The 15,579-nt window shown below is 41.8% G+C and overlaps 1 protein-coding gene across 1 annotated transcript in view; it reads left to right on the top strand.

Moving 5' to 3' along the window:
* The first annotated feature begins 12,207 nt into the window (after nucleotides 1–12,207).
* Nucleotides 12,208–15,579, top strand: part of LOC119319538 (aspartyl protease family protein At5g10770-like) — a 31,143-nt gene continuing 27,771 nt past the window's right edge. The window contains exon 1 of the mRNA XM_037594010.1: nucleotides 12,208–12,233. Within this exon, the coding sequence (XP_037449907.1) occupies nucleotides 12,208–12,233 (26 nt within the window). The remainder of the gene's footprint in view (nucleotides 12,234–15,579) is intronic.

Genomic DNA, 15,579 nt, shown 5'->3' with positions numbered 1-15,579 from the left:
CACTCGGGGGGGACGCGGCCATCGTACGGGCCTTCACGAAGCGTTTCCATGGCGTAATCTTTTCAAGAAGGAGGTGCAGGAATGGGGGTCGGGATTCATGGATTCGGGGGTAGCTGGCACTGGAGCAGACGAGCCGGCGAAGCTTAAGGAGGGAGACTTAAATAGACCCAGATATTTTCATCACAAACAGTTCCTCGAAAAACAACTATGTGTGATGTTGTAGATATTTTTTATTAGCTGTGAAAGATGAATTTGGAGTACAGTGGCAACGGATGGTGTTTTAAATGTACGAGATTTTTTTAGTACTAATACAACTATCATGTCAAATTTTGGAAAATTTCAAGGGTCATTTGACATTTTAAGACATTTAAGTGATTTTCTAGCCATTTAATGACCATAATTGAATTTGAACTGCATGTACATGCAACAGCAGACCATAACGGTTTGAAAACTCATATTTTGTGTACTTGTGTGCGATTTAATTCCATGAGCAGTAAATTGGAAGGAATTTTCAAACATATTGGTCTCAAGGCTATGCCACAATTAAGCATGGAGTGACATGGCATTTTAATTCCAAAAAAATCAAAAACACATAAAACCATGGTTGATGTAATTTCATGCCACTAAGATGATATGGAAAAAATTGGGCATGTTTGACGAAAGTTTGGACACACATCCCTCACAAACCGGAGCAACTCACTAGAAGGCTCGTGGTCCCGAGAGGGAACAATGCATGTTTGATGACGAACGGAAGATAGCTTCCTCTTACGGCCTTAAACTTTTTCTATGTTTAACATGCACTACTACAACTGTAATGTGAAATTTTGGAAATTTTAGGGGTCATTTGACATTTTAAAAACATTTAAGTGATTTTCTAGCCATTTAATTCAAATTTGAACTACATCTACATGCAACGCCTAACCATAATGGTTTGACAAATCATATTTGTGTACTTGTGTGCGAATTAATTCCATGTGCAGTAAATTAGAAGGAATTTTCAAACATATTTGTCTCACGACATGGACACATGCATATGTATGCATGGAGTGACATGACATTTTAATTCCAAAAAATTAAAAAAAAATCAGAAACACATGAAACCTTGGTTGATGTAATGTCATGCGACCAAGATGATGTGGTAAAAATTGGCATGTTTGACGAAAGTTTGGACACACAACCCTCACAAACCGGAGCAACTCACTAGAAGGCTCGTGGTTCCGAGAGGGAACAATGCATGTTTGATGACGAACGGGAGATAGCTTCCTCTTACAGCCTTAAATTTTTTTCTACGTCTAACGTGTGCTACTACAACTATAATGTGAACTTTTTGAAAATTCTAGAGGTCATTTGACCTTTTAAAAAAATTAAGTGATTTTCTAGCCATTTAATGACTGTAATTCAAGTTTGAACTACATCTACATGCAACGCCTAACCAAAACGGTTTGAAAAATCATATTTGTGTACTTGTGTGCAAGTTAATTTCATGTGCAGTAAATTAGAAGAAATTTTCAAACATATTGGTCTCACGACATGGACACATGCATACGTATGCATAGAGTGACATGACATTTTAATTCCAAAAAAATTAAAAAATGATTAAAAAACATGAAACCTTGGTTGATTTAATGTCATGCCACTAAGATGATGTGGTAAAAAAATTGGCCTGTTTGACGAAAGTTTGGACACACACCCCTCACAAACCGAAGCAACTCACTAGAAGGTTCGTGGTTCCGAGAGGGAACAATGTATATTTGATGACGAACGGGAGATAGCTTCCTCTTACAGCCTTCAATTTTTTTCTACGTCTAATGTGCACTAATATAACTATCATGTGAAATTTTTGAAAATTTCAGGGGTCATTTGACCTTTTAAAGACATTTAAGTGATTTTCTAACCATTTAATGATTGTAATTCAAATTTGAACTACATCTACATGCAACGCCTAACCATAACGGTTTGAAAAATCATATATTTGTGTACTTGTGTGTGAGTTAATTCCATGTACAGTAAATTAGAAGGAATTTTCAAACATATTGGTCTCAAAGCATGGGCACACATGCATAGAGTAGCATGGCATTTTAATTCCAAAAAAAATGATCAGAAAAACATGAAACCTTGGTTGATGTAATGTCACGCCACCAAGATGATGTGGTAAAAATTGGCATGTTTGACGAAAGTTTGGACACACACCCCTCACAAACTGGAGCAACTCACTAGAAGGCTCGTGGTTCCGAGAGGGAATAATGCATGTTTGATGACGAACGGGAGATAGCTTCCTCTTACAGCCTTAAATTTTTTTCTACGTCTAACGTGTGCTACTACAACTGTAATGTGAACTTTTTGTAAATTCTAGAGGTCATTTGACCTTTTAAAAAAATTAAGTGATTTTCTAGCCATTTAATGACTGTAATTCAAGTTTGAACTACATCTACATGCAACGCCTAACCAAAAACGGTTTGAAAAATCATATTTGTGTACTTGTGTGCAAGTTAATTTCATGTGCAGTAAATTAGAAGAAATTTTCAAACATATTGGTCTCACGACATGGACACATGCATACGTATGCATAGTGACATGACATTTTAATTCCCAAAAAATTAAAAAATGATTAAAAAAACATGAAACCTTGGTTGATTTAATGTCATGCCACTAAGATGATGTGGTAAAAAAATTGGCCTGTTTGACGAAAGTTTGGACACACACCCCTCACAACCCGAAGCAACTCACTAGAAGGTTCATGGTTCCGAGAGGGAACAATGTATATTTGATGACGAACGGGAGATAGCTTCCTCTTACAGCCTTCAATTTTTTTCTACGTCTAACGTGCACTAATATAACTATCATGTGAAATTTTTGAAAATTTCAGGGGTCATTTGACCTTTTAAAGACATTTAAGTGATTTTCTAACCATTTAATGATTGTAATTCAAATTTGAACTACATCTACATGCAACGCCTAACCATAACGGTTTGAAAAATCATATATTTGTGTACTTGTGTGCGAGTTAATTCCATGTACAGTAAATTAGAAGGAATTTTCAAACATATTGGTCTCAAAGCATGGGCACACATGCATGGAGTAGCATGGCATTTTAATTCCAAAAAAAATAAAAATGATCGGAAAAACATGAAACCTTGCTTGATTTAGTGTCACGCCACCAAGATGATGTGGTAAAAAATTGGCCTGTTTGACGAAAGTTTGGACACACACCCCTCACAAACCGGAGCAACTCACTAGAAGGTTTGTGGTTCCGAGAGGGAATAATGCACGTTTGATGACGAATGGGAGATAGCTTCCTCTTACGGCCTTCAATATTTTTTCTATGTCTAACATGCACTAATACAACTATCATGTGAAATTTTTGAAAATTTCAAGGGTCATTTGACCTTTTAAAGACACTTAAGTGATTTTCTAACCATTTAATGTCGTAATTCACATTTGAACTACATCTACATGCAACGCCTAACCATAACGGTTTGAAAAATCATATTTTTGTGTACGTGTGTGCGAGTTAATTCCATGTGCAGTAAATTAGAAGGAATTTTCAAACATATTGGTCTCAAAGCATGGGCACACATGCATAGAGTAGCATGGCATTTTAATTCCAAAAAAAATGATCAGAAAAACATGAAACCTTGGTTGATGTAATGTCACGCCACCAATATGATGTGGTAAAAATTGGCATGTTTGACGAAAGTTTGGACACACACCCCTCATAAACCGGAGCAACTCACTAGAAGGCTCGTGGTTCCGAGAGGGAACAATGCATGTTTGATGACGAACGGGAGATAGCTTCCTCTTACAGCCTTAAATTTTTTTCTACGTCTAACGTGTGCTACTACAACTGTAATGTGAACTTTTTGAAAATTCTAGAGGTCATTTGACCTTTTAAAAAAATTAAGTGATTTTCTAGCCATTTAATGACTGTAATTCAAGTTTGAACTACATCTACATGCAACGCCTAACCAAAACGGTTTGAAAAATCATATTTGTGTACTTGTGTGCACGTTAATTTCATGTGCAGTAAATTAGAAGAAATTTTCAAACATATTGGTCTCACGACATGGACACATGCATACTTATGCATAGTGACATGACATTTTAATTCCCAAAAAATTAAAAAATGATTAAAAAACATGAAACCTTGGTTGATTTAATGTCATGCCACTAAGATGATGTGGTAAAAAAATTGGCCTGTTTGACGAAAGTTTGGACACACACCCCTCACAAACCGAAGCAACTCACTAGAAGGTTCGTGGTTCCGAGAGGGAACAATGTATATTTGATGATGAACGGGAGATAGCTTCCTCTTACAGCCTTCAATTTTTTTCTACGTCTAACGTGCACTAATATAACTATCATGTGAAATTTTTGAAAATTTCAGGGGTCATTTGACCTTTTAAAGACATTTAAGTGATTTTCTAACCATTTAATGATTGTAATTCAAATTTGAACTACATCTACATGCAACGCCTAACCATAACGGTTTGAAAAATCATATATTTGTGTACTTGTGTGCGAGTTAATTCCATGTACAGTAAATTAGAAGGAATTTTCAAACATATTGGTCTCAAAGCATGGGCACACATGCATGGAGTAGCATGGCATTTTAATTCCAAAAAAAATAAAAATGATCAAAAAAACATGAAACCTTGCTTGATTTAGTGTCACGCCAGCAAGATGATGTGGTAAAAAATTGGCCTCTTTGACGAAAGTTTGGACACACACCCTCACAAACCGGAGCAACTCACTAGAAGGTTTGTGGTTCCGAGAGGGAATAATGCTTGTTTGATGACGAATGGGAGATAGCTTCCTCTTACGGCCTTCAATATTTTTTCTATGTCTAACATGCACTAATACAACTATCATGTGAAATTTTTGAAAATTTCAAGGGTCATTTGACCTTTTAAAGACACTTAAGTGATTTTCTAACCATTTAATGATCGTAATTCACATTTGAACTACATCTACATGCAACGCCTAACCCTAACGGTTTGAAAAATCATATTTTGTGTACTTGTGTGCAAGTTAATTCCATGTGCAGTAAATTAGAAGGAATTTTCAAACATATTGGTCTCAAAGCATGGGCACACATGCATAGAGTAGCATGGCATTTTAATTCCAAAAAAAATTGATCAGAAACACATGAAACCTTGGTTGATGTAATGTCACGCCACCAAGATGATGTGGTAAAAATTGGCATGTTTGACGAAAGTTTGGACACACACCCCTCACAAACCGGAGCAACTCACTAGAAGGCTCGTGGTTCCGAGAGGGAACAATGCATGTTTGATGACGAACGGGAGATAGCTTCCTCTTACAGCCTTAAATTTTTTTCTACGTCTAACGTGTGCTACTACAACTGTAATGTGAACTTTTTGAAAATTCTAGAGGTCATTTGACCTTTTAAAAAAATTAAGTGATTTTCTAGCCATTTAATGACTGTAATTCAAGTTTGAACTACATCTACATGCAACGCCTAACCAAAACGGTTTGAAAAATCATATTTGTGTACTTGTGTGCAAGTTAATTTCATGTGCAGTAAATTAGAAGAAATTTCCAAACATATTGGTCTCACGACATGGACACATGCATACGTATGCATAGTGACATGACATTTTAATTCTCAAAAAATTAAAAAATGATTAAAAACATGAAACCTTGGTTGATTTAATGTCATGCCACTAAGATGATGTGGTAAAAAAATTGGCCTGTTTGACAAAAGTTTGGACACACACCCCTCACAAACCGAAGCAACTCACTAGAAGGTTCATGGTTCCGAAAGGGAACAATGTATATTTGATGACGAACGGGAGATAGCTTCCTCTTACAGCCTTCAATTTTTTTCTACATCTAACGTGCACTAATATAACTATCATGTGAAATTTTTGAAAATTTCAGGGGTCATTTGACCTTTTAAAGACATTTAAGTGATTTTCTAACCATTTAATGATTGTAATTCAAATTTGAACTACATCTACATGCAACGCCTAACCATAACGGTTTGAAAAATCATATATTTGTGTACTTGTGTGCGAGTTAATTCCATGTACAGTAAATTAGAAGGAATTTTCAAACATATTGGTGTCAAAGCATGGGCACACATGCATGGAGTAGCATGGCATTTTAATTCCAAAAAAAATAAAAATGATCAGAAGAACATGAAACCTTGCTTGATTTAGTGTCACGCCACCAAGATGATGTGGTAAAAAATTGGCCTGTTTGACGAAAGTTTGGACACACACCCCTCACAAACCGGAGCAACTCACTAGAAGGTTTGTGGTTCCGAGAGGGAATAATGCATGTTTGATGACGAATGGGAGATAGCTTCCTCTTACGGCCTTCAATATTTTTTCTATGTCTAACATGCACTAATACAACTATCATGTGAATTTTTTGAAAATTTCAAGGGTCATTTGACCTTTTAAAGACACTTAAGTGATTTTCTAACCATTTAATGATCGTAATTCACATTTGAACTACATCTACATGCAACGCCTAACCATAACGGTTTGAAAAATCATATTTTTGTGTACTTGTGTGCGAGTTAATTCCATGTGCAGTAAATTAGAAGGAATTTTTAAACATATTGGTCACAAGGCATGGGCACACATGCATGGAGTAGCGTGGCATTTTAATTCCAAAAAATTAAAAAATGATCAGAAAAACATGAAACCTTGCTTGATTTAATGTCATGCCACTAAGATGATGTGGTAAAGAAATTGGCCTGTTTGACGAAAGTTTATAGACACACCCCTCACATACCGGAGCAACTCACTAGAAGGTTCGTGGTTCTGAGAGGGAACAATGCATGTTTGATGACGAATGGGAGATAGCTTCCTCTTACGGCCTTCAATTTTTTTTTCTATGTTTAACGTACACTAATAAAACTGTCTTGTGAAAAAATAGAAAATTCCAGGGGTCATTTGACCTTTTAAAGACATTTAAGTGATTTCCTAATCATTTAATGACCGTAGTTCAAATTTGAACTACATCTACATGCAACGCCTAATAATAACGGTTTGAAAAATAATATTTTTGTGAACTTGTGTGCGAGTTAAAAAATCATTAGACGATGTAAATATCTGATGTTCAAAAAAGAAAATGTAAAGATCTGGCAAGACAATCGCCCCCCACACGATTGGCAGTCTATCTCGCGGCTTGAGGTTTGGTAGGTGAATGGCGGGGATCATTAATCAAACACGATTCTGCATTGGAAACCGTCAGCTATTATGTTCACACACGGATTTTGGCTATTATGTCCACACACGGGTTTTGTTGCGGGAATCGTGTGTAATTCAAACTACAGTACTCATAAATTCCGACGACCGGCATGTGTACTGTCCCTGTCGATCTATATTCCGGCCGCCAATAAATACTACCTTGCTCATGTCATCCCGCCTACATTCTCATCTACATCCTCCCCTCGCTCGCCCTCTCTCTCTCTCTCAAATCTCTGTCATGGCGCCGCCGATCTGCCCATGCGTCGACGAGGAGTCGCCGCCCCCCGAGGACGCTCACTCGATTAGCAGCGACGAGGACCCCTACGCGCCGCCTGACGAGGTTGCGCCGGAACCGCCAACTTAGGATTGGTTTTGGGGCCAGTACAATCTTTGTGTGTGGAAGTTGCTACCGCCGGCTGAGAAAGGCAGGCAAGTGCAGTTCAAGAAGGAGATGGCGGAGTAGGAAGCTAGGTACCAGGTGGCGTGTGAAGCCCGTGATGCCGCCTGGAAAAAGGAGGCGGCGGAGCTTTTGGGCCGGGCGCGTCGTCATGCCGAGGAGGTGTACGAAGATGGGTACTTTGCGAGGAAGGTCATAGGCGTTGGGTGCCTCGTCGCTGCGTGGTGGTGGGTTGATAAGCTCCACCGTGCCACCGACGAGGAGCTCCGGTGGGCGCCCAACGAAATGGCAAGATCGGCCGCGCGCGTCCGCCAGCAAGAGGCAGATCGGTACGTCAAGCGCTGCAAGGCGGAGGAGGCGGAGTACTGCCTCCGCACTGGGAAGACGCCGCGCACTAGGAAGACGCCGCGCACCAGGGAGCTGCTGGCGAGGGGCTGCCGGAATACTCGCCCCAGGAGGGATTATTAGTTTTAGTATTGTTCATTTTCAATCTTATGCATTGTACCTAGTAGTTAGGATCATCATTTATATGTGATGATATTATATATATAATGAACTAGTAGTAAAAAAAATTAAATTTTTTTCAAAACTACTAATGGCGCACTGTGGGGGTGGTGCGCCATTACTAGTTCACCACTCCCACGGTGTGCCATTAGTAACTTGGCCCAAACATTCGCCCGAATGCACCCCCCCTGGACCGCCTTTTCAGTTTCAAAAAAATAAAAGAAAATGATAGAAATGTCAAAAAAATAAAAGAAAATAAGATTCCCATGTGATATGTGGTCTAGTTGTTAGCAAAATTTACAAACATGAATTTTCGACTTTTTTGCAAAATCTCTCGAGAATTTGTAAAAGTGGGCATAACTTTTGCGTACAAACTCGGATGAAAAAGTTTTTTATATGAAAAATCATCTACTCAAAAAGTTACATCCGAATTTAATAGAAAAAAGGTTAAACATTTCAAAATCCCATTAAACATTCAAAAAATTAACAGAAAAACTAACAGAAAAAAGTTACGGGGCTTCTAAGATCCGGAGGCAAAAAATTCAAAAAATTTCAAACTTACTAGTGGCGCACCGTATGCTAGGTGCGCCACTAGTAACAGGAAAAAATTGGTTTTGAAAAAAAATTTGAATTATTTTTCAAAATATGATACGTAATATGATCGGGAAGTTTGAAATATTTTTTCAAAATTTCATCATACTCATGAACATGACCAAGTCCTAGACATCAGCAAGGTTTAATAAGATTGATATGATAGATATATCAACAAGTGCCTGTGAAGTGAGGTGGTGCTGGGGTTGGATAGAACTTGGGTTGGAGTAGTGTGAGGATGGGTGACCTTTCGGGAAGTTTGACCACAGAGTGTGATTTGACCCGAGATTAAGCCATAGTGACCTGAGATTAAGAAAATAAATAAATTTGAATTTTTTAAAAAAATGAAAAAAAATTTGAATTTTAAAAAAATGAAAAAAAAATAAAAAATTATTACTAATGGCGCACTTCTATGCGGTGCGCCATTACTAAGTCAGATAGTAATGGCGCACCTCTAGGCATACTAATGGCGCACTACTGGTGCGCCATTAGTATGTGGTATACTAATGGCGCACCAGTGGTGCACCATTAGTAAAAAATACTAGTGGCGTGCTACTAATGGCGCACCAGTAGTGCGCCATTAGTAGGCCTTTTCCTAGTAGTGTCTGCCTGAACTCGTGCAGGCGTTCGTCCAAGCGGTCGACACGTTCGCGGTACATCTGGAGCGCAATCTTGAGCTCCAAGTTGGCTATTTCATCGGAGATCACCAGCTCAAGGATGCGATGGCCATGTTCCTCTACTGCGCCCAGGTGGACACCTGGGCCAAGGAGGCGGTCGAGCCTACGGACCAGCGCGTTGGCATCCAGCGGACGCGGACAAGGTGAACGGCGGCACCCATGCGAACAGCGCGGCGGGCGTACAGTGCAAGTACGGCGTGGCGGGCGTCCGGTACAAATATGGCGCGGCCTGCCTCTGGTGCAAGTACGGCGCTGAGGGCCTCTACCTACTCCTAGCGAGGAATGGGGGTACTGACCGGACGTGTACCCAGCTGCGACGCCGTGTCGATAGCAGGCAAGCGCCGATGGATCCGCTCTTGCTGTGCGGCGCGCCGCGCCTCTTGCTCTGCGGCGCTCCAACGGTCTCGCCGTGCAGCAAGCCGCAGCCTATCGGCGCGGACGCGCCTAGCTTGCTCTGTGGCGCACCATTGATCATGTTGTGCAGCGAGCTGCAACCTATTGGCGCAGACATGCCTATCTTGATCCGCGGCGCTCAAGCGCCATTCGCCGAAGGTCTGCTCAACCCTGGCGATGACGCATGTCACGACATCGTCTATCGCGTTGCTGGGGAGTGCCTCGTCCTCGACAGGCCGTGGCGCCTGCTCGTTTTCCTCGTCGACGAGGTTGATGGCAGAGGCGGCACTTTGGTGGGTTGGCATGCTTGGAAAAGGTGGTTGTGCTACAGGCTATGCTTGTCACCTCCATGCGTCGCGCACCACCTATGCACAATATCGCTGGGTGGCGGGAAACAGGTGAGGAAATGGCGGGAAACGGTTGCGTGTTCATAAAATGCCATCAATTAATAGAAACTTAGCATAGAAGGAACATCGAGCTAGCACAAGAAGGAGATGATGATCAGATGAACATGGACCAGACTAGGGAACCATTTCTGTTATTATCGGTATTCATACACATTTCTGATTACAGACCTGTTTGCGGCATATCACGAACATCTTGTTATATTGAACCATTTCTCTTATCTTGCCTCAACGCAAACAGTTCATCCGAGTGAACCGCATGCCGTATATCGCACACACCTTCATCTGGCTGCCCGTTTCTTTTATGTTGCCTAATCACAAACAGTTCATCTGAGTGAACCATATGTTGTATATCGCACACAGCTTCATCTGGCTTCCCGTTTCTTTTGTTCCTCCTCATTGCAAACGGTTAATTGAGCTGAACCGCATGCCCTGCATCGCACACGCAACTAAAATCTGAACCGTGTTTGATGCATCCTCCATCGCAAACGTTTTGCACCTTTTTGATGGGTTTTTACACCATCATTTGCGATTATGGCATCGCACATAGTTTTGTCGAAGGGTCTCTGATCGTAGTGTCGCGTTAGCAGCATCCTGCAGTAGTGGATGCAGGCAGGAGTCGGTCTACTAATCTTGGACGTGATGCCTATGTAATGATCATTGCCTGGATATCGTCATAATTATTTGGGGTTCTATCAATTGCCCAATAGTAATTTGTTCACCCACCTCTTGCTATTTTTCTCGAGAGAAGCCACTAGTGAAACCTACGGCCCCGGGGTCTCTTTCTCATATTATTTGCCTTTGCAATCTATTTTTCTCTTGCTTTTATTTTCAGATCTATTAAACCAAAAACCAAAAAATACTTTGCTGCACTTTATTTTATTTGCGATCTATTTATTCAATCTATCACAACTTTCTCCCGTCCACGCACCATTTTTGGCGTCGTTACCCAAAAGGGATTGGCAACCCCTTTAACATGTCAGGTTGCGAGGTGTTGTTATTTGTGTGTAGGGGCTGTTTATGTTGTGTTGCTTGGTTCTCCTACTTGTTCGATAACCTTGGTTCCATATCTGAGGGAAATACCTACCGCTGTTGTGCTGCATTATCCGTTCCTCTTTGGGGGGAAAATCGACGTAGCTTCAAGCGACATCAGTAGTCTCCCTGAATTTTCTAGTGCTCCTCTAAAGAAGCGCCTCAACTGGCATCCCCGAAGTCCCAAAGAAGAGGACAGTGCGGAGATACAAAGGTTGGTCAGCAAGGTCAGGCTGCTGGCCCATTCTGAACACTCAATAGTAGAAGTCATGGCGATCACAATAAAGAGATGTGTGCAGCCTCTGCAATCTAGAGTAACTCCTTTATGGCGTTACAACGGAGAAGACGACGCATCCCGTTACAGATGGTAGGGTCTGGATACCCCAGCCGAACTAGATTCAATTTTGGCCAATCTGTACAAGGTAAAAAAGAAGACTTCCTCCGGTTAAACTATCGGGAGGCCTATTCCATGTACACCCCTGTCGAATGGGTAAGATTTTGATTCGTCTGTGCTTATTTTACTGCATTACAGACACTAATCGAATGTACTTTTTGCTACCACCAACTAGTCATGGAGGAGGATGATCAAGGACGTCCACTGTCCTGCTCCCCAGCCGGAGGATCATAATCGCGACAAAGATCCTGGATTTTGCGAGGATCCATATATATATATATATATATATATATATATATATATATATATATATATATATATATATATATATATATATAGAATTTGACGATGGGGTAATCTATCAGGCGAGCCTTGATGGTTCGGAAGTGGCTATCATCACCGACTACCCTCGCCTTTACCCATTCTGCATTGTGAGTATCCAAAGGTTTCTTAAGAAGAGGTCCCCATCTATACCCTTATCCATTGTACTGATCTGGATCTTTAACAGGATCGGCGCTCCATGGACCATGTCTCCTCGAGGGCGGCCCCAACACAAGGTCGTCATTCAAAACGGAAAGGGACCGGGAGTACCATGGAGACTTCACAGTCTTCCAAGAGGTATGTATACTTAATGCATGCCTAGGCATGAGTCTGGATTGTTAAGAGTCTCCCCCTTTTTTATTTTTAGGAGGAGTACGCGATAAACGGTGGGAAAACGCCCAATTAGCCAAATGCCCACTAATTCGATGCCGAACTCACCGATTAGGACGCAAGAAAATGCCGCGCCTGTCCTGCCTCCTTAAGAGGATTCGGATGACGTGTCGGTCACGAATTCCGAAGTGGAGAGTGTGATGAATCACCATCACTTGAAGGAAGCTATGTGTGCTCCAGCCTTGTCCGAACAAGAACTCGCGGCACTGAGTTCGATAGATGCTTGTATCCGAGCCGCTCGAGACGGCCTTGTCGGAGTTATGCAGCTGTTCTTAATGAAAATACAGGTAAACTTTGACACAATTTTGCATGGTCGTATGCCAGTAGCCCCCGAAACTTGAAGCAGTTGGCCCAATTGATTTAAGGGTCGTTATGTCATCAGGTACTCACGGAGAAGATTAACACATTGTCCAAGGAGCTTGAAGAATATCGGACCAAGCTAATTGTTGTCACCGCCGAACTAGAAAATTTGAAGAATTCCAAAAAGGCACCTGATGGTAAGCACAACTGTGTCCGAAAAATGCAATTTTGCGCCAACAATGAGTTTTAAATATGCATTGTTTTGTTTTCAGCAGCAGGATCGATAGAGCAGTCGGAGGAGAAGCTAAGGGTTGCTTAGGCGGACAAACAACATGTCGAAGGGCAAGAAGCCATTGGTCAACGTGTATTAACATGGACCATTGATGAGAAGAACAAATTACAAGATGCAAACATCAATCAAGCCAAAGAGCTAAAGGACGTACGAGCCCAACTGTCGGATGCCTTGAAGGAGAACAGAAAACTGAAAGGCGGTATATTCAGTATGTCCTTTATCCTGACTTTTATATGGTCCCCTGATGGAAAGTTTTATGAAATTGTTCTTGTAGGTTTGCTAACCGAGCGGCCCGAGGGAGAAGCGTCCGGATTTCAAGGCGATTTGCTGCAAGAGCTATCCCAAGTGCACGAGCGAGCTTGGAAAGCCATGAGGAACATGGCTAAGGCTTTGTGGCCATCTGATTCTTCTCCAGAAATTATGGAGGAGCTCGTGAATTTATTCATGGGAGATCGACACCGCTTTGAACTATGGAAGGCATCAGCATGTCGAGAAGGTGCACGAGAAGCCTGGGCCATGGTGAAAATGTGGTATACTGGACTTGATCCGAATCGTATGGCCCAGGTCGGACCCCGGGGACCAGACGGATAAGAAATTCTGGTTAGCTTGGTGTACGACGAAGTAAAGATAGCCGCCAAATTTTCCCAATAGGACTGTAAACTAGACAGCCTTATAGATGGTATAGATAAAGAGTAGGCGTTTGATTCCATGTAACAATGCATTTTATCACCAAAATTATCTCCGGCCGAACTTGAAAAAATTGTCATGGCAGACCTTCCGCTTCAACCTCCAAAACCCAAGGGTTGGAGTGTTTCTGAATACTATACCTGTGGTAAACACAAAGTATGTTCGGAAACCAGGCAATCCTGTCATGGTGATTGAACAGACAAACTGTATTCGGGGAGTTATGTTATGTTACTTTTTAACGTAAGAAACATCTTCCAGAGAGAATAGTTTCGTTAAGGGTTCCTCTCCCTGGGTCATCATGCGTTTTTTATGCATGCCTAAGCTATGATGCTAAAAAATAACAGGAAGCTTTATATTTTGGGAGTTTTATATTGCAATGAAGGAAATTTGTCGTTTGTCCGCTGACCAATTATTCTCTTAAGAACGCTAGCTTTCGGCTTCACCCGTCTGAGGTACATGTCCGGATAACCCGGTTGTAACAATCACAGAGGTGCTCCCTTTATGCCCTAGCCGAACAAGTGGGAACGTAGGGCATAAGCACAGGAGCCAGGAAACCCATCTTGGCAAAAACTTAATTCATAGAGGTGCATATAATGGCGAAGAAAGGACGTATATGAGCAGACGACACATATATAAGGTGAGATCTATGCTCAAAATAATAATAAGCTTCTATTGAGAGAAGCCCCTAGTTGTGGTGGGGTGTGTACATTTAAGGATGTATACCCCGCGAGTGTGTGGTTTACCCGAACACAGGTTAGAAATCGTATAAAAACAAGAAAAAGGAAATTTGAAAAGGATAAAAAGGAACAACAAAGGTATATGTCCGGACTTAGGCGTAGAATCTTCGGAGCCGAGCAGCGTTCCATGGGTTCGGCTCTAAGCGATTATCCGATGCATTGCGAAGGTGATAGGCTCCTCCAGTGAGAACTTCATTTATAATGAAGGAACCCTCCCATTTGGGTTTGAGCTTGTCCTTTTTCTTCTCTGCTAGGCGTAGAACAAGCTCACCGACATTATAAGTCTTTGCCTGCACTTCTCTGCTTTGATATCTCCGAGCCTGTTGTTGATAGAATGCGGAACGTGCCTTCACAACATCGCGCTCCTCCTCCAGGCCATCTAGATCCTCCTGACGATCGAGCTTGGCTTCTCTCTCTTCATACATGCACAGTTGAGGTGAGTAATGAATAATGTCGCAAGGCAAGACAGCCTCTGCGTCGTACACCATAAAGAAGGGTGTGTGTCCAGTCGTGCGATTGGGCGTGGTCCGCAGTCCCCAGAATACGAAATCGAGTTCCTCAACCCAGTGCTTATCTGATTCCCGTAGGGATCGCACTAGTCTGGGTTTGATGCCGCTCATTATCAAGCCATTATCCCATTCGACCTAACTGTTTGTTTGAGGGTGATAAACAAAGGCGTAGTCGAGCTTAATGCCCGAATCAGCACACCAAGTTTTCACCTCGTCGGCTATAAAGTTAGAACCATTGTCAATAATGATGTTGTGCAGGACGCCATAACGGTGTACAACACTGGATATAAAATCGATCGCCGGTCCGACTTCGGCCGTTTTTACCGGTTTGGCCTCTATCCACTTGGTGAATTTATCCACCATAACCAGCAGATACTTTTTCTTATGGCTTCCCCCTTTAAGGGGTCTGACCATGTCTAGCCCCCAGACCGCGAAAGGCCAGGTAATGGGGACTGTTCTGAGGGCAGTGGGCGGCATATGGCTTTGATTGGCGAAGAGCTGGCATCCTACACAGTGCTGAACAAGGGCATGTGCATCTGCTCGGGCTGTGGGACAGAAGAAGCCTTTACAAAAGGCTTTACTTACTAGGGCCTAGGCTGCGGCGTGATGGCCACCGAGGCCAGCATGTATTTCGGCCAAGAGCTGCCGCCCCTCCTCTTCGGAGATACATCTTTGAAGGACTCCGGTGGTGCTTTTCTTGTAGAGCTCTCCCTCATAGACTTTATAGG

The sequence above is a fragment of the Triticum dicoccoides genome, chromosome 6A, assembly GCF_002162155.2.
Source record: "Triticum dicoccoides isolate Atlit2015 ecotype Zavitan chromosome 6A, WEW_v2.0, whole genome shotgun sequence".
NCBI classification, from domain to species: domain Eukaryota; kingdom Viridiplantae; phylum Streptophyta; class Magnoliopsida; order Poales; family Poaceae; genus Triticum; species Triticum dicoccoides.
This window is presented reverse-complemented; position numbering and strand designations above follow the sequence as displayed.